The 19,793-nt window shown below is 41.2% G+C and overlaps 1 protein-coding gene across 3 annotated transcripts in view; it reads left to right on the top strand.

Moving 5' to 3' along the window:
* IKZF3 (IKAROS family zinc finger 3) overlaps nt 1-19,695 on the top strand; it is a 74,600-nt gene extending 54,905 nt beyond the window's left edge. Inside the window, exons 6-8 of one of the 3 annotated variants that reach the window (XM_006176341.2) lie at nt 158-274; nt 8,342-8,458; nt 18,157-19,256. In XM_006176341.2, coding sequence (XP_006176403.1) covers nt 158-274; nt 8,342-8,458; nt 18,157-18,860 — 938 coding nt within the window. In that variant the 3' untranslated portion in view covers nt 18,861-19,256. Of the gene's footprint in view, nt 1-157; nt 275-7,492; nt 8,205-8,341; nt 8,459-18,156 lie in introns of those variants that run through there. The other 2 variants (XM_032457930.1, XM_006176346.3) reach the window with 2 other exon arrangements.
* The last annotated feature ends 98 nt before the right edge of the window (nt 19,696-19,793 follow it).

The raw sequence follows: 19,793 nt of genomic DNA, 5'->3' as shown, positions 1-19,793 counted from the left end.
AGTTAACTAAATTTAAAAGTAATGTAGATGCACAGGTATCCAAATCCTCGGGCTTCTCTCAGCTTCTCTCTAGTGGACAGTGTTCGCAGGGCCCCAACACACCATTTGTTCTATAACCCCGGAGGGTCACTGTGTGCCCCTTGTGCTCTCCTTATAGTTGAGAAACCCTATAAATGTGAGTTTTGCGGAAGGAGTTACAAGCAGAGAAGTTCCCTTGAGGAGCACAAGGAGCGCTGCCGTACATTTCTTCAGAGCACTGACCTGGGGGAGACCGGTGAGTTCACGCAACACCCGTTCTGCATACATTTAGCAAGCATCTGCTGTCCTAGGTAGCAAATAAAAAGCAAATATCCTGCTCCTGTGGAGTTGTATTTTAATAGGGAAAGACAGACTAGAAACAAAGTGAATTAGTAACTAATACAGTGTATTAGAAGGTAATGATTGCTCTTGAGAAAAATGAAGCAGGTTACTGGGGGCTGAAGGTGAGTTAGGGAAAACGTCAACAAGCTGAGATTTTAACAGACTTAAAGGCATGAGGAGAGAGCCCCTGCCCATAACTAGGAAATAGGAAGTGCAAAGGCCCTGGGGCTTGAGTTTGAAGAAGTGTAGATAGTCCTTTGTGGCTGGAGCAGCAGAGTGAGTAATGGGACACAGGCCAGAGAGGAAATAGGAAACCAGATCTTATCAGGCCTTGTAGACCATTGTAAAGACGTTGGCTTTTACTCTGAGTGAAACTGAAAATCTTCAGAGGACTTTGAACAGAGAGGTGACATGATTGGACTTCTCATTTAAAGAAAAAAAAGTCCCTCTACTTGCTATGGAGAATAGATTGTATTTGGGACAAGATCAGAAATTGGGGAGTCCAGTTAGGAGGCCGTTGCCATAATTCAAGCAAGAGAAAATTGTGTCTTGGTAGTGGTAGCAGTAGTGCAAAACCTTCTAATTCTATATCATATAGTTTAAAGATAGAACCAACAGGATTTCTTCACAGATTGATATGGGATGTGATGAAGACTGCAATTGCCATTAACTGAAATGGCAAAGATTGAGGGGAGAGGCACCCAGAAGGGTGGCTAGGGCAGAGTCCATTAAAATCCACAAGAATTTTCTTTGTTTCATATATGTCTATGGCAAATCATATACTTGTCTACTTATATGATTCGTTGTGGCGCCTATATTTGGCTTTGGGAATTTCATATTTTATTCAGTGCTTTGAATTGCATGCCTAATGGCAACTGAAACACTGGATGTCTTTCCATACAATCAATTGTGGTTTTCTTTCTTTTCATTCTTGAGTTGAAACAAACTGAAACCTTTTTTTGTGCCACCTCTCTGCAATTGTCCTTTGACCCGCATGGTTGCTTGTCAGCCTGGTTCTGCAGCTTGGGTTGTCTGATATTTGTATTTGGTTACTTGAACCAGTTGCTTATCTAGAGTAGGTGTTAAGTCCTTGTGGGATTTGGTGTTTGACAGCAGTAGCTGCAGTTGGAACATTCTAAGACAGAAAGATAATGATAATATGACAGAAATAATGTGAAACTCAGGAAAAATGGAGTGGAAATCGTGAGTAGTTTAACTGTACCCATGTTGAGTGAGAGGAAACTTTTGTTTTAGATAAAGCCTATTTTATGGTGTTAGGAGCTGGCCAACTGAATTCCGTTGGTTTGCACTGCTTCTGCTTTTTATCCTGATGGCATCTTTAGTGTTATCAAGGAGTTGGAGTTCCTCCTTATTTCTAAAGAGAAATGTTTACTCTCTTTCCAAAAAAAAAAAAAAAAAAGACATAAAAAACTTGGGTTTTGACATCTTAAGCAACATGCTTAAAGTTGATCAGGCAGTCCTTGGCCATCTTTACATGCAGTTCCACATTTCAGACAATAGACGAAGCTCTTACTGTGAGAAATTCCCCACAATATGAAAATCTGTACTATTCCAAATAGAATCATTATTATTTGAAGCTGGAAGGATTAAAAAGAGCATCTAATCCTACCTCATCATCTTAGAAGTGAGGATAGTGAGACTCCTCCATGACTTACTTAAAAATCACTAGAAATTTCATTGTTTTCATGATTAGGAATTTTTTTTTTATTTTAAAAGACATAGTGGGATCTCATTCACATACCATTAAATTTATCCTTTCAAAGTGTACAATTCAGTAGTTTTTAACACATTCACAAAATCATACAACCATCACCACTGTCTAATTTCATAACATTTTTGTCACCCCAAAAGAAGCCCTGTACCCCTTAGCAATCACTCCCATTCCCCTCTCCAGCCTCCAGCAACCATTAATCTGCTTTCTTTCTCTGGGGATTTGCCTATTCTGAACGTTTCATGGGAATAGAATCATAAAATGTGTAACCTCTTATGTCTGACTTCTTTCACTTGGCGTAATGTTTTCAGGGGTCATCCACGAGGCAGCACTTCATTCCTTTTTATGGCTGAATAATATTCTATTATATGGATTTACTGCATTTTATTTATCCATTCATCAGTTAGTGGACATTTGGGTTTTTTCCACTTTTGGAAAATGTGGCTCAATTAGTTGTATTTTTTCAAAAGTTATATATTTTCTAGTTAGCAAAGGAAATATATAGTAACACATGTACTAATAGGATTGATTGTCCTTTGAAGTTGGGGGAAAATCAATAAACTATCCTCTATGAACAGTAAGTTCAATATTACTGACTTTGAAGTAAGATTATTACCTTACTTCTCATCTCCATAACCTTTTTTAGGAATTCCAAACTAGAAAAGTATCAAAAGAAATGTTTTTGCTGTCTTCAGTGGTATAAGGTGATTCAGGAAATACTGAAATACAGAGGTTGAGTCAATTTGCATTTCATGGGTTGGTTTGATGGACGCATGCAATGCACTTTAAGTATCAGCAAAAAAATAATGGGTTAACTAAGTCAGCAAGTTTTGATTTTTTTTTTAAAAGCAAATATGTTGTTATGGTAGTTTCAGGTTACAAAATGTATAAAGTCATAGCTTAGTCAAACATAATAAATACTGCAAGTCAGTCAGCATACTAATCTATCTTTTATATTTCAAATAGTTGTCATGATTTTTCCTGAAATCGAAAATATAAAGAATGTTTTACACAAGTCAGTCCTTTAATAATTGCCACCGCTCCCTACATGGTTTCAATTTCTGTTTCGTTCTTAAAATTGGGGGTCCCAACCTGGACAGAGTGCTCCCTTCTGAGCCTGACCAGTCTGGCGTCACCACTGGTCCCTCTCATCCCTTCATCCCTAGCTTTCAAAGTGATGATGTGCCACTGTGGACATGGCGCTTTTCATCAAATGATCCTTGTAAACTGAAGTGCAGCCTAATGTGAGAGCCAAGCCTTGGGACATACCTCCCCTCATCAGGAAGCAGAACAGATGAAAAGGCCTTAGACTGGAGACCAGTCTGCAAAAGCATGCCGTGTTGGGCAACAGGACTTCTGGCCTTGCTAATCATTTTCTTTTGTTCAAAGAGCATTTCCTGGATTCTCATGTGCCAGGCTCTGTGTCAGAGCTGTTGGTAAAGATGAGTGACAGTTAAGCCCCTACCCTTGAAGGACTCACATCCCAGCACGGGGCTGGGCACTTGATCTGTTAATATAATACGAAGGTCTCATAGAGACACATGTGATTGTGTTCCTTCAGTCCATGTTTCTGCACCAGACATTATCAAGATACTCCAAGTCTGCTGTCTTAATGTCATATATAATATGAAAAGAAGACCACAGATTTCATTTTCTTATTAGCTTGATCCTTATTCCAGAAAAGGACAAACAGCTGGTATAGAGATTCACTTAGCCACATTTCACACAAATTATGAATACTTGGAGCGGGACATATTTTGGTATGACAGTGAGTTCTAGAAATACCAATACTGAATAATTTATTTATGAATCTAGGAGTCAAAACCTTTTATCTTCATTCTCATTGTTGCGGTTGAGATAATATAAGCATGAGAATTTCAGGATAAACATATTTTTACCAAATAACAGTCCAAAGAAAAAGCTTAAAGTGTTTAAAGCATCTATTTTCCCAATAGATTATTCTTAAAAAACAAAACAAACAAAACAATACTAACTCACAAATAGTATTCATTTTACTTGCTCAAAAGGCAACAGTTTTATGTAACTTTTTTGTTAGAACCTGCCTCACTCTTTGATAGCAATCTCTTGTTAGACAATTCTTACTACACACTTTGTTCCACTCTCCATTAGTTACTGGCTGACCACACCACAGAAGACAGGAAGCAATGCCTCTTATTTGAGCTCCATTTAACACTTCAAGATCTAATGAAGGATTCTGAGCAAAAACAAAAGCACAACAAATTAATAATTAAATCTGCAGTCATTTTCAGATAGAAATGGCATCGTGCAGTTAACTGAAAACCAGAGGAACGACTAACACTTGTGCAGAGATTAGAGACAGTCACCTATTCTGTAATTATGACTTCTTATGAATGTTATTATTTATTTTTTACACATGTCTTTAAAGTCACTTTTAAAATGAAAATTGGTATATCTGCTTTTTTTCCAGTAAGCAAGTGACATGATGGGGAATTGATCTAGAATTATAGTCCCACTCCTCCTGTGCTCACTCATGAACCAAGTGTGCAAATTGTTTCTTGCCATTATTCCATATCCCCACACCCACCCCTTACAACATTAAACTGCCAAACACCACCCAGGAACGGATTTCCTATTTCGTCATTTAAACCCATTATCTTGTTCCCTTACTATCTTGCTAAACTGGTTTCCCTCTGCTAACATTCTGAGACGTGATGTGCCAAGATAACAAGTCTAGACTGTTTATATAAATAGACAGTTGGATCTTAAAGTTGAAGCATAGGACCGAAGCTAATAGTCCTTTTTTTCCCCCTCCCTTTTCAGTGTACTGCCTAAACTCCTTGTAATCCCAAAGAGATTGATTGTCTTAACTCCAGAGCATTTCTTTGTGTTTCAGAGGCCGCTCCTTTAGTACAGCAGCTGTCCAACAACTGCAAGGCAGTTCAGGGAAGAAAGTGAGAGTGCACCATATCCAACTGAAATTTTAGCCTTTGCCTGACTTGCCAGTTAGAAAACACGGTTAATTTAGTAGAGATTAACTTAATCTCTGGAGTGTGTTCGCACATACAATGAAGACTGGAATCTTGGAGTTGATATTTTGTGCAAATGACCCAGCGGGAGGGTGTTGGAAGCCCTCTAGATCGGTGGTTTCAGAGGATTCGCTTCAATCTAACCAGAGTTGTGGAAATGGGAAAGTCTCCACCCATGCCTCAAATTATCTGTCTATCCATGACATTCCAGAATTTTATCTTTTTAAATGTCAGTCATTTGGTCACTGGTTTACAGAGTAAGATTTACCTAGAAATGACTGTCAAGACAAGCTTGGTGAGTTAACCAGGGATAAAAGATGATACTATCTCGGAAGGTTGCCATTTAGCGGCATGCCCTAATTACGTTATTTAGGTCAGTGTATCCCCGCTTTAGCATCCTCCCAGATATAGAGTACACTGAGTATGTGTCCTCAGAAAGATGCTTGTGGTAACTGATAATGACTTTGGTTAAACGTAGACAGTGGCTGCTGAGAGCCAAACGGGAAAACTAAACTGGCAGGGCAGACAGATCTCTGGGTAATGATGGGGCCGTTAGAGGGGTGACTGAAAAGACTAAATAAGAGTAGTGGTAAAGTGGATGGGGATAGAGTTAAAACTTCCCTAAAGGACTGTTTTTCATCCTTATTTCGTTATAAGTCTTTTTGATAATGAATACATAGTGGATGTGGGGCGGGGGGCGGGGGGGAACCTTTATCTGGATTTAATCCTCTCAGAGTTGCTGGAAGCAGAATGAATGTTCCTAGTCAAAGCACAAACTAAGCTACCTCCCTGATGCTTCTAAGAAAAAGCCTCTTTATAACAGCCTCAGGAACTTATTTCAAATCCCAGGCCTTTGTCTTTCATCTCTCTGCTCTTGGGGCTCTGGGTAGTGCCACATCTGGTGGTGGTTTGTGTGAAAGGAAATAATATGTATAATAGTTTCCTGTTTGGTCATTTAAACCTATCCCTGTGCTGGACAGAATTTGACCCACTTCACTCAATAGCAGTGTCCTGTCACTAAAGTACCTGTTACTTACAACGCTCAGTCAGCTGAAGTTCCAGCGCTTTATCACCAGCCCAAAAGCTGCCCGGGGCCCCTTATTCAGACCATTATTGTCTTCATTTGCACACATAGTATTGTTATAGCTTAAACTGGAGGTTGAGATTTATTTCTTCAGAGCATAGAGTTATTTTTGATAAACTCACAAGGTCTCATTCATATGGTCATTATCACCATCCTCTTCCTTATTTTTAGAGCCGGATTTCATTTTATTCTTGAATTTTCAAAACCCTGAGCTTTATAATTTATTGTGTAATGACTGGCAAGGAGTTAAAAAAAAAAAAAAAAACAGAACCAAAAACATGCCAATAATAAATTGAAAAATATTTAATACTTTGAATTCTCTTTTCTTGATTTGACTTTGGTTCTCTCACCCTGGTCATACTTGACAGTCTTGCCTTTGAGGTCTTCCTCTCTCTTTCATTGACTGCAGAGGTGGTCAGTTTTCTTCTCTCTGGGCGTGTCCATTTGTGGTTCTGCATGTCTGAGAGACCATGGAACTTGTGACATTATTTCTGTATGTTAGAATCTCTTCACACAGCAAACTCTTCAACTACAGAATGAGCACTGACAATTCCTAAATCTGGGTATATATTTGGGGGGAAAAAATTCCATTCTGCAATCATCAACTTACTTTTTCACTCTAGTCCCTTAAACTGATTTCAGTTTCTTCTTCCTTAGAGACATTAGGAATGTACAGATGCAACATTTTAGTCTGGACCTCTTGAAATGTTTATGATAAAACAGAGGGAAATGTTTGTAGCATCACAACATGTTTGCTTAGGGCAGGGGTAAGCAAAACTAGGACCCTAAGGCCAAATGCTGTCATGGCCTCTATGTACACAGGGGGTTTGACATTTTTAAAGGTAGTGGGTCAAGGGAAAAACCAAAGAATATGGAAAAGAGACTACATGTGTCTCACAAAGTTCAAAATACTTACTAAGGTTTAAAATACTTACTATTTGGCCCTTTATAGGAAAAAGTTGACTGATCCCTAGCTTGGGCTAGTATCACGTGTTAAAATTTAAAGCCTTGTATTTAGAAAAGCTGGTATCTCTTTGAACTTCAGACATAAATTATTATTGGGGACTGCCTGCTGTACTAAATTGTACTGTATTTATTCCAATTTACTGTTTAGTTGATTCAATGTTGGCACTATTTGTATATTCTTCTAGTGGTTCTCAATTCTGGCTGCATCTTAGAATCATCTGGAGAGCTTTAAAAATACTACTGCCCAGGCCCCTCCACCAGAGATCCTGATTTAATTGATCTGAAGAGGGGCCTGGGCATAGGTGGCTGTAGGCTCTGCAGGTGGTTCCTAATGTTCAGGCAGGTCTGAGAACCACAGCCCTGCACCACTTAAAGGTCTGTTTGTGGACTGACAATTAGACCATATTCTTAGGCAGTTTTTATTCACATTTTTCATTAGAAATATAATAAAGATGCATGATACAAATTGCTCTTTAATTTCAAGACAGAAGTGTTGCTCAGGGAAATTTTAACTGAGACAGTTTTGAAATGTGAAGAGCATATGAAACAGATAATGCAGAGCCCAGAGAAATAGAACTGAAGAGATAGGAACTGAAAGGAGCATGCTGGAAAAAAAAAAAAAAAAGAAAAAGAAAAAAACCACTCAGAATTTCAATACACAAATCACTGAGTAGATTTCTTGCTGTCTGGGTAAGTGTATCTATTTTCAAAAGTGCTATTAACATAAACAGAGCAGTAAATCTGGGGCACCATACTTTTTTTTTTTTCAAAGTTGTTAAGAAGAATTATATCAGTCTGCAGGTGTCACACGCAGTTACTCAGAATCAGAAAGAAAGCTGATCGGGGGTTAGAAGATCTCCATCTATCTATCTTTTTGCAACCAACCACGTCCAGGCTGTTTATTTAATACTTCCTCTTGCTAATGAAGGTACTGGTTGGGGATGGGTCGGGCTTTCCCATGTCAGCATAAGGCTGCAAGATTTGAATGTGCCCTGGTGCTGGCTTCACTGACCACAGCAGGTACCCCAGGCAAGGCTCTGAGCAGTAATAACAGGTAACAACAGAATGTGCATCAGACTTCTGATATGTTTCCTTCCAGTTTATTTCTTTTTCTCCCCATTTACCAACGTGTTCTTTTCCCTCTTCTTTTTTTTTTTTTTTTGTTTTCTGTTTTTTGTTTTTCCAAACCAGCAAGTGCGGAGGCAAGACACATCAAAGCAGAGATGGGAAGTGAAAGAGCTCTCGTTCTGGACAGATTAGCAAGCAATGTGGCAAAACGAAAAAGCTCGATGCCTCAGAAATTCATTGGTAAGAATACAACCCTTTTTCCTGCTGTTGTTAGCAGATAGTTTGAATGAGATAACATAGGATGCTTACTACACAGACCCTTCCTAGTTTAATCTCTGTTTTAAAAAAAGGTAATTGATTTTCCACAGTACACTTCTATTCTTCAGGATTCATTTTGATAACTAGAGCAAATAGAATAAAGTATTTTAACTAAAGAATCTTAACTACTGCAGATGGAAGTATTTGGTATCCAATTTCCTAAATGGGGTTGGTGTTAAAAATGCTGTTCCTTCCTCTTATTCTGAATGACATATGTTGCATGAGAGAATTTATGCAATTTACACCAGTAAGATGTTCGAGATAGCATTTTTGTAATCTTTTGTAATTATATTTTACAAGTTGGTTCCTTTATCATGCTCAACCTTTTTTCATGCTCTAAAACGTTTTACTCTATTTTCTTAAATTTGATTGAGAATTGGTTTTAAAAGAAATTGGTTAGGAAAACAGATTTCAATAACAAGGTTTGATTTAATCTTTTGTCTCACTGGAGTTAATTTTTATGCCATTGGTTTTCACATTGTCAAAAAATACAGCAAGAAAGAGATGGCTAAGAAATAATTATGTCCATTAAAGTGTTCGGACTGCCAAATGGCAGAAATATTTTGCTGAACTCTGCCAGATGTTTACATAAATGTGACTATGATATTTAAAATAGATTTGATTTTGTGAAGTAGGCAGCTGAATTGAACGTATTGGTTTTGCTATAAACTGAAAGTCGGTGATATTGAACAAAAATAGTTATCACACGAAAATAGACCTCCCTCAACACCAGTATTTTAGAAACCTGTCAATCTGTTTTTCCAAAGCTACTTGCTGCTGCTGTTGTTTTCTTATTTCAGTCCTTTTGTGTCCTTTTACAGATATTAAGTGTCTGCCTGGTTTTTAAATATGGTTAAATTTTTTTCTGGTCTAGGTGATTTTAAAATTCTGGTCTAGTTAATTTTTTAATTTTATGTGAGTTACAGAGATATACTGAAAGAACTCATGCATTTCAAAACTACCTAGCTTGGTATTTATGCTTACTTATTTCATTTTGAATCGCTGAGAAGTTTTTGTATCCTTTTAGTCACTTTAAAAATAAATTGTGTCAGACTGGAACATTGTGCTGTGCACCAGAAATTGACACATTGTAACTGACTATACTTCAATTAAAAAAAAAAGAATAAATTGTGTCAGACTAAAGTTGGTGCATTTCAGTTTAGAGAGACCCCCCTTCCTCCTTACGGTCCTCCCTCTCCTTGGTGAGAAATGTCAGGGGGTATGTAGTGACTTCCATATGGAGTTTAGGCACAGTGGACCAGTTGTGATTCCAAGAAATTGTTTTAAAATATTGCTCATGTATCTTTTGAGCTTTTCTTATATGAAGAGGTTCTGGCTGGAGTACAAAAGGAAGCTTGGATTGCTATTCTCTACCATGAATGTAATTTAATTTGGGGGACATTTTGACTCTAGAAATAGCTGCAGCTGATGTGGGGAGGAACATGGGGAGAAATGGACAAGAAAAAAAAAAGTAAGGTGACTTAATTTCAATCCAGTTACGGTCAACACATGTTGGTCTAAGAAAACTAAAATATGAGAGAAGATACCTAGTTCACGTAGTTGCCCTAAACCTGTCATGGAGCTGAAGACTTACTTAATATAATAAAAGTTGCTTTGGTATTTTCATGGATTTAGAAACACAGTCTCATACGTCCAAGTCCATGCCATTTTGCTTATTGCGTCAGGGATCCGTTCCGTTTGTTTGTTACCATTGCGACCAGAGGATTTTCACGCCTCCATTTCTAGACTAGATGCCGAGCTTGTAGGTGCTGCTTTCTCTTATCTTCTGAACCGTCACGTTCTCTCTGTGCTGGAATCAGGAAACCCAGCAGAGTTCGTTACTGATTTGAGCTGAGGCAGCAACATCAGGACTGCAGGACCCTGAAGCTGGGGGAATATATATATATATATATATTTTTTTTTTAATTGTGGTAAAGTACAGTAGGAAGAGCACTGGATTAGAGGCCAAAAGACCCAGGTTCTGATTCCAGTCATTTCTTAACCGTGTGTATTTAGGCAAATCACATAACCTTTCTGGGCCTCTGTTTACTCATCTGTGAAATGAGGAGACCAAACAGGTGATGAAGTGATCGAGAAAGTCCCTCCCAGCTCCATTATTCCACAAGTCTGTGAGAGGAATTAGACAAGCAGCAATTATGAGCATCACTTTTGGTGTATAAGCCCATATGAATAACTTCAGATAACTTTTTTCTCAAGGTTGTACAGATATGGTATTTTTATAATATAAACCATATCATATGTTTTAGGTTTTTTTTTTTTTTTAGGAATATGTCATCAAATCTGAGAATCTATAAAACAGCTGCATTAGTTCAACATTGATATATTTTACTTGGGGCATTACCACTTATTCATTCGCTCCTTCATCCATGTATTTATCAGGCAAATGGTTCTGGAGCTCCTGCCATATACGTGATATTCTGGTTCCTAAGCACTGTTCTAATCTCCTAGCATGAGCTTATACCCTGAGCCTTTTTTTTTTTTAAAGTACAAGAAACCTCTTGAATCATTTAATGGAATCAGCCTTTTTGATAGAAAATAATACTACCAATGGGGAGAAAAGGAACACTATGACAGTGTGCAGCACGTGAGATGAAGTGATATCAAACATATGGGGCTAAGGTTTTCCCTCCGTCTCTTCTCTTGCCTCTGTTTCCTCTCCAAGGTGCCATTTTCTGAAAAGATTCAGCTGCTAGGGAAATGGCAATGGGTAAAGTGTGGAGGAAGACTGAGTCACTCTCTTTAATCCTTACTAACAGTTGCACAGGACTCAGACCAACCTTGGCTTCCCTGATCTCTTGAACTGTGAAGGGAAAGGGGAAATGATACCGTCAGGTCAGCCTGCTACTTTCCTAGCAGGGTAGAGGAAATTCCCAGTAGAAGGCGTATTTCATCTATTAGAGATGAACTGAGGAAGAGGGAGGGATTGGATTAAGTCTGAATGCATAGAAACACAAAAACATAGTCAGAGTAAAATTAAACTGCCCAAGTAGGAGAAAAATCCCAATTCCCTATTCCCCGAGAGATTTTGTATTGCTTTCTGTCAAATGGGAAATAAATTGACACATATCCTTTAGAAATCAGCAACTTTACATCATAAAAATAATTCTTAGTTGTTCTTTCCAAAGGACAAGAAGACCTTACTTTTAGCACCTAACCCCTTTAGGAGTTGTCCTTTCTCTGAATCTTATTCTCCTGTTGCCAGTTGCTTGACTGTACTTCTAACTAGGCCATCTTCAAATACTTGGCTCAAAATAGAGGCCAGATTTCTCTCCTGGAGGGAGGAGGAAAATGACTACATTTCTGCATATTTCTTCTTCTGATTTTCATTCTTTCTCCAGAAACAGATGTGTTATTCAGACCGAAGTGGTTACCATAGCATCTCCCTATTTTTTTTATTTCATGTATTACTTTATTTCATGTATTACTTTATTAAAGGAAGTTTTCATGTTGCAAAGAACATGAAAAAAGATCTCACTCACCCTGGGTAAACACGTTAGTGAGGTTTTGACACTTCAGCAAACACTGTCGTTTCTCCCTGTGAACTAACTAATGAGAAATTGTCTGCTTTGGTTAACAGAGCGACAGGAAGCAGTTTTAATACCTATTTCTAAAAGCAAAAAGTATCTTCTCCCACCCCTTCCCAAAGGGCTCAAATCCCTAATCCTATAAGCATCCAAAGTCATAGCATTTTAGAACTTGAAGGGATATTAGGAACCACCCAGTGAAGTTCTTTTAAGGGGGCTGGGAAGGACGGAGGGGTGCAGCTAGTGACAGAGCAGGACCAGACCCGGGTCTTCAAAAGTGCTACAGTGCAAGGCTGTCCTGCCCCAGGAGGTCACCCAGAGCAGTGCTTGTCCTGTGTGCTCCCCAGGAGACTTTGGATAGGGAGGAGCTGGTCATTGGAAGCTGGTGGAAGAAAAATCCTTGAGGAGGGCAGTCATTCTCTCTTCAGGGTGTGTTTTCTTGAGAAAAGAACTGTGGTGACTACATCAGGACAGCTGACTATCAAATAGCACTTCATGGTATCTCACAGAGGACAAAGGCTTCTGCAGCCACAGAATGTGGGCTCCAGCTCAGTTTTCCTCACCACCACCCCCACAGCTCTATTCTCTCTCCTCCTTTCTGCTTCTCGTTCTGTGGCTTCCTACCCTCCTCTTTCCTCCTCCTGGAAGAGGTGTTAGCCACTTTAGTCTCATTTAGATTGAGATCAGAGCCATTGTCATCATCAGATATTCCATTTGCCCTACTTACCTGCCCCTTTTTTTTGCAGGGGTTGGGGAGATATATGTGCTTGGAGTAAGAGTAAGCGATGGTATACATGGGACACTGTACGGAGGTAGCCGCAGACACATTTAAGTGACCTGAAGAAACTTAAATAAAACCCAGATAAGTCACATTACCCCCTCATGATGACCATAACTTCGGCACTGTGTTCTTTTTCTAATGTTCAAATCATTTCCCCCCATCTTCAAAAAAACCTTTCAATGGCTCCTCATTGGAATAAAACCCAAACCTCCCAGGCGTTCTGAGCCTTTCACAATCTGTCTCTAAGTTATCTTTTTTAAATGTATCATTTCAGCCAACTAATCTTTTAATTCAGCGGCGATGAACTACTCCCACTGCTATGTAATGATTCTTTCCGTGCTCACTGTCTGGAATGCCCTCCCTCCCATCTGCCCTTAAACCTGCCCGTGGTCTGCATTCCCAAACTCGCCCGAGTTCTCTCTCTTCCCTGGTCTCCCTCTGCACTCAAGGCGAGTTTAACAGTGTGCTTTTTGTGATATAGATATGTAACTGTCCACCACCATCACTTGCACCGCCTTAGATCACAAGGAGACTTTAGAGGAAACAATAGATTAATATTTGTTCCATGTTACGTGGCATATTTGAGACGTGCTCTGTATTTTTCTCTCTCCACTCCCTTGGCTACTCTATACTTTGTTCCACCACGTAGTATTAAGGATACTGATTTGTAATGAAATTTTGTAAATGCTGCATCTCCTATTGGACTGCAGTTATGTTTGTATTCTTCAAAGCACCTAACATGGTGTGAGGCAAATAATAATAATAGATCTACCACCCACTTACTGAGTGCTTACACATGCCAGGTACTCTGTTAAGCACTTTATGGACATCACAACAACTCTGCGCATCCTATTTCTTGACTGCATGGTGCTGGTCCATATGGAACGAAGCATAGTTGCTTTTCTATTGCTTATGGGAGCCATCCCGGCAGAGAATCTGAAGTCACAGCTGGCGGTGGGATTGTGCAGCTGTGGGCAAGGTAGCAGCCAGGAGGCAGCAGTTAATGCTCAAACACATACTGAGTATGTAGACCCTTGGATCACATCCTGGTTCTCTGTTGACCAACTGAGCAATCTTGGCAAGCGAATCAACCCGTTTGTACTTTAGGTTCTTCATGTGACGAAGAGATGAGAATTCATCTCGGATAAAATGAGACAATATGCAATGTACCTAAGACAGCACTGGGTATATAGTAGGGACTCAATACATAGTGGCTCTTCTTCTTAGTGTTATGTGTAAGGCACAGTGCTGGGTGCTGTGAAGTACAGGAGTAAACAGATCAGGGTGGTGGATCTTGTCCGTCGACCCTGAAGGCAGAGGTCTGAATCCACGCACTCAGGTAAATTCTGTTTTAGCTCTAGGCTGTGATTCTGTGCTTTCAAGTTGGCACTTAGAAACCAACAACCATGTATGCCCTTCCCACATTGTAACAATTCAGGGCAGGCAGTTGCTCAGTTTAGAGTCACCAAAGCCTAGAGAGTAGGGATTGACACCTTTAAAAGGAATCCCAGGTAGGGAACAGCCCAACCAGGCAGCCGTGGTTTCTAAACTTAAGACTTGCTGTTGCCATGTGTATCTGCATTGGAAGAAAACCTCTAATTCAGCCCGGAGCTGCGATCATTAATCATTCAAAGGTGTGGTACGATTTTGACTCGAAACTGGACCAGAGTCTCCGTGCAGGTTTGGGAGCAGTTACACTCTTGTGGTTTGACTAACCTTTTTTATGAGTGTGTTACTAAAGAAACGTGAGCTGTTGGCTTTTCAATTACTGTAGCTTACCCCTCCTGAGTTTCATACACATTGAGTCATCGTGTCTACAGGTGACTGATAATCATCTGCACTACTCAAGTTACCGTAACTCAGAGATGAGGGGATCTGATGAGTGCACTTGTGCGCACGTGAAGATCTGAGGCTCTCCCAGCTTCCTAACAATGAACAATGGTCTGCGTTAACCACAGAACTCAGTCACATATTTCCACTCATCCAGGGGTTTATTTTCCTCTCCCTGTTTTGCCCCTTACAACTTCAGCACTCAGCTGTTTTCTGACATGTGCTGCAGGTGGTACAGACAATGAAATTGGAGGCCTAGTTAAGTAAAGCACACTCTTGGGAGAAAGGATAAAAGCAGGGTTTGTGATGTGCCTGCCCCACCCCGGAAACTTTCTGGAGCCTCTCTGTTAGGTGAAAAGATAAAAAGATTCCCAGGGCCCCCCAGTATCTGGGGACCCCAGTAGAGCTAGCCACACTGGAAGATCATCAGTAAACTTGAAAAGGCCAGGAAGCCAAAGTTCATCACTTCGGTGTTGCTTTCAGGGGGCTGAGTATTTGTGACTTTAGCTGGCTTTCATGTTCTCAGTCTCATTCTTCCAAAGAGCTCTGATCCAAGATCTACTCAAGCTGGAAGCTGAAAAGAAGAACCATTTTTATTGAGTTGCCAAGGCACAATGATTTTCTTTGGGTATTTTTTTCTCCCAGGTGTCTGTCTGGAAACCATCGGTTTGGCCTTAAGGTAGTGGGGACGCAGACAGTTTCGTCTGATTAGATTAGATCTTTTAGCTGGTCTTTCTGGCTCCACTTTCTCACTGTTCTGATCCATCTTATACATTGCTGTTACGTTAATATCCTGAAAATAACATTTTGACCACCGGCCTCTCTTGCTCAACGGCCTGTCATGATTTGCCATTTGTCCAAATCTAAACCCTGCGGTTGGTCATTCAGAAGGCCCGTCCTTGGTCCTACCACGTGTTATCTTTCTTCAATACCTCCCAAAATGTTGGATGCCAAGTGCCAGGAGGTTCGCAGGGCATTTGAAAACCCTGATCTACACGGCAAGAAAGTTATTTTCTTTTTAGTTCTCTTACAATCTCCCTGATTATACCAAGGAGAAAGATTTAGACTTAATTAGATGATAATTGTCTTCAACATAAGTCGCACACTTGGGAATCTGTTTTTAGCAAAGAGAGAGGGGATCTTTGTTTCCAGGTACTTAACAGTATGTGATCAAAGTGCAATAAATTGCCGTGTTTCGTTGTCTTTTTTTTTCATAGTTACCTTCTGTTTGTGGCAAGTGATTCTGGTTTTCCATTTATGTTAGTGATATAAAGTTTCCTTAAAAAACAAGTTTCTTTTAGCAAAAAAGAAAGAAAATGTGAGGGGGTAGGGTATAGCTCAGCAGTAGAGAGTGTGCTCAGCATGCATGAGGTCCTGGGTTCAATCTCCCATTACCTCCATTAAATAAATAAACCTAATGATCTCCTGCCCACTCAAAAAAAAAAAAAAAAACCACACAAACAAAAAGTAATAAAAGAAAAAAATTAAGAAAAAAAAAAAAAGAAAATGCGAGCTGATTCAAACAAAATAAAAAACCCGAACATTTACCAAAGTGCTTTCTAGGTGCCAGGCACTGTTCTCAGCGCTCAGTTGACGTAGATACAATGATTACCCCCATTTGACATGACCACGCGGAGCCAGGTTAAGTAAGTTGCCCAGGGTCACACAACTAGTAATGAGACAGCGTGAAATCCACACCATCTGACTCTAGAGCTCACGCTCTCGGCTACCACATCACCGTGGGGTGTGAGTACTGCAGAACGTGAAGGGTAAGTGAAGTTTGAGAACTGCTTTATCCCACACGTCCTGATACAGCTGGAGCCAGACTCGCCTACTCCTCCCTGCTCTCGTCCTGGCTTGTCCCGCTCGCCGGGCTTCATTCACGCTCATCCCTCAATTAGGGTTTCTCTCCTGCCTCTCTGAAAATCTACACCCTACCAGCTCATCAAGACTCTTCTCATTTTCCACGAACGCTTGCCCTTCCCCAAGTACTCCTGAATTTTTTTTTTTTTTGCATTCACTTAACATTTAACTATACATTTGGTACCAAACCGCCCTGTCCTTGCCTTATAATTCTTTTACAGAAGACATGTTACCCACCAGCTTAAATACCTCAAACATGGCATTCAGAATAAAATCAAAAGCTTCCATAGAGCAAGACAGCCCTTTCACAACTTTTAACATTTACTTTTCTCCAATTCCATGTATCCAGGTCTTATTTCTCTCCCCTTTGGATTGGAGAGGCCTCAAGAACAGAAACTTGGCTCTTCCAGTCCTTCCTGTTTTCTTGTGTTTTTTCATCCCTGGACTCTTTACTGTATGGCAGTGACAAGTCTGGGAATCACAACATGCCTAGGAAATGTTAGAGAGGAGAGGATTTGGTTCAGCAGATCTCTCAGAATTCAGCATCTACGGAGTGGAAAAGCATCAGGAGTAACCGTAGCCTCACTTCCACCCCCTGCCACGTCTTCCCCGCTTTCTCTTGCCCCTTCCAGCCACTCCCCATTGCGCACACCTGCCCTCGCTGCAGACCCCGCTCCTGCCTGCCCTGTGGCCAGAGAGCCTCTGTTTTCTAACACACAACACCCACACGCCCTGAAGGTGGCTAAACTCTGTTTTCAAAATTTCTCAGCAGTTTGACATGAGAACTAGGAGAGGGTGACCACAAATAAATTTTTCAGTTAAATGTGAGATAAGCCCTAATGATCACCTATGCATCAATGATACATCTTTTCAAGCAAAAGAAGAATAACACCCTTTGTGAAGAGGACAAAGATCATCGTGCTCTTTCATCGAGAAAGCCTTTCTAAAAACCCTCTACACGTGAAACCCTTTTATTTAAATTTCAGTCAGGATGGTGACTGATGTGTTTGGGGGGAGTGGTAAGTTGGAGTGGTAAGTAGGAGTCCCCTATTTTTTCTGCCTCTGCAGCTATTTGAAAAGCTGCCGAGGCCAGTGGCTGAGCATCCCCAGGTTTTGCAGCACTTCTGGCCCCCGGCTCCCTAGTATTACAAGCAGAAAGTAACCAGCAGGCTAAGAGTTTGGGAAATGACTGTCTTAAGAGTTCAGAACAGCAGAGGTGCGGAGGTCCCCATGCTCCTGCACGCTGGTAGCTCCCCTGCCTGCTCCAAGCCCCCTCCTGGTGTCCTCTCGTTTCCTTTCTCTCCAGAGTTCCCTTCTGACATGAGCAGTGGGAACAGCTCCTGTGGTAGCCTCACTTTAATGACATCTCTCACTCTCCCTTTTGTCTGCTGGCTTAAGTTATTGTGACCATCCAGACGTGTGCCGTCAAGCACTGCCCCCTGAGCCGTTAGCACCGTAACGGAACCTGGGTTCGGCCTGGGCTGGGTCTTCCTTAGCAGGCCACTTGTCCTTCCTGTCTTTTCATGGACCCTGGAAAATAATCTTACAAACTGTCTGCCTTTGTGCCGTTCCTTCGTCACTCTTTGTCTCCCTTGCTCTAGGTGAGAAGCGCCACTGCTTTGACGTCAGCTACAACCCCAGCTATATGTACGAGAAAGAGAATGAGATGATGCAGACCCGAATGATGGACCAGGCCATCAACAACGCCATCAGCTATCTCGGTGCCGAAGCCCTGCGTCCCTTAGTCCAGACACCGCCTGCTCCCACCTCGGAGATGGTCCCAGTTATCAGTAGCATGTATCCCATAGCTCTTACCCGAGCCGAGATGCCAAATGGTGCCCCCCAGGACCTGGAAAAGAAGAACGTCCACCTGCCAGAGAAGAGCCTGCCTTCTGAAAGAGGCCTCTCCCCCAACAACAGTGGCCATGACTCCACGGACACTGACAGCAACCACGAGGAACGCCAGAATCACATCTACCAGCAAAATCACATGGTCCCTCCCCGGGTCCGCAATGGGATGCCACTTCTGAAGGAGGTCCCCCGCTCTTATGAACTCCTCAAGCCCCCACCCATCTGCCCAAGAGACTCCATCAAAGTGATCAACAAAGAAGGGGACGTGATGGATGTGTACCGGTGTGACCACTGTCGAGTCCTCTTCCTGGATTATGTGATGTTCACGATTCACATGGGTTGCCACGGCTTTCGTGACCCTTTCGAGTGTAACATGTGTGGATATCGAAGCCACGACCGCTATGAGTTCTCGTCCCACATAGCCAGAGGAGAACACAGAGCCATGCTGAAGTGAACACCAGGCCCACAGGTGACGCACGCCTGAGCAGTCAACAGCATTTTTAAAAACTGATAATACCCCAACCTAACAAATCACTCTCAAAACAAACTCAGTTCCAAACCCCTTTCCATACCATTTTTTAGCATCCAAAGGGTCTCATTCACAGGGGCAACAGAGAACGGCTGTCCCCATTCAGAAGTTGTTTGCAGATATAACACGTTGCTACTTTTGTGAAACCTTCGTTCTCCCATCAGGCACTGGAATTTTATGATGTTTAAAAGCCAATGAAGTATTTGGTCATTATCTTTTGCAGCAATAGAACAGGCCTCCTTTGGAGTTTGCTGCCAACTGGAAGAGTCCCCTGGTTGTGCTGCATGAGACATTTCTTCTGAGCTACATCAGCCATATGTGGAAAAGCCTTTTTGTCACATGCTGTGGTCCACAGAGAAGAGCTGGCCAGCAGGCCTTGCTGGGAAGACTTGCCCTTCTGCACTTCACAAGGCTGAAGGGTTAGGATATAATTTCCCCACCTCAAATGACAGTCTAACAGTAAGGAAAAGAAAAGCCATAAAATAGGTTACCAGTAACCAACCCCCAGTCTCCAAGCATCAGATCCACTTAGCATACAAGCAAAAAAAAAAAAATCATCTGACATAAGACTTCTACTCTTTATCCTCTCATCTCCAATTAAAACCTGCTCTGAGTCAAAGCATTCATGGAGAGGAGAAACTCCGTATCAGAAGAACCAATGGTTTACATACAGACCATCACTGGAACCCCAGGAGGTTGTCCACTAGGGGTGATGGCATCCATTTCTGATGATCAAGATTGGCAGGCGTGGTTCTGGGGGGTGGGGGTGGGGGTGGGGGAGAAGATTTAGCAGCAGCACCTAGGATGGAAGAGAGGCAGGAACCACCACCTGAAAGCATTTCATCTCCTTCATGGAGT

Source organism: Camelus ferus, chromosome 16 (genome assembly GCF_009834535.1).
Source record: "Camelus ferus isolate YT-003-E chromosome 16, BCGSAC_Cfer_1.0, whole genome shotgun sequence".
NCBI lineage: Eukaryota > Metazoa > Chordata > Mammalia > Artiodactyla > Camelidae > Camelus > Camelus ferus.
The sequence above is the reverse complement of the archived record's forward strand: the minus strand, read 5'-3'. Positions and strand labels throughout refer to the sequence as shown.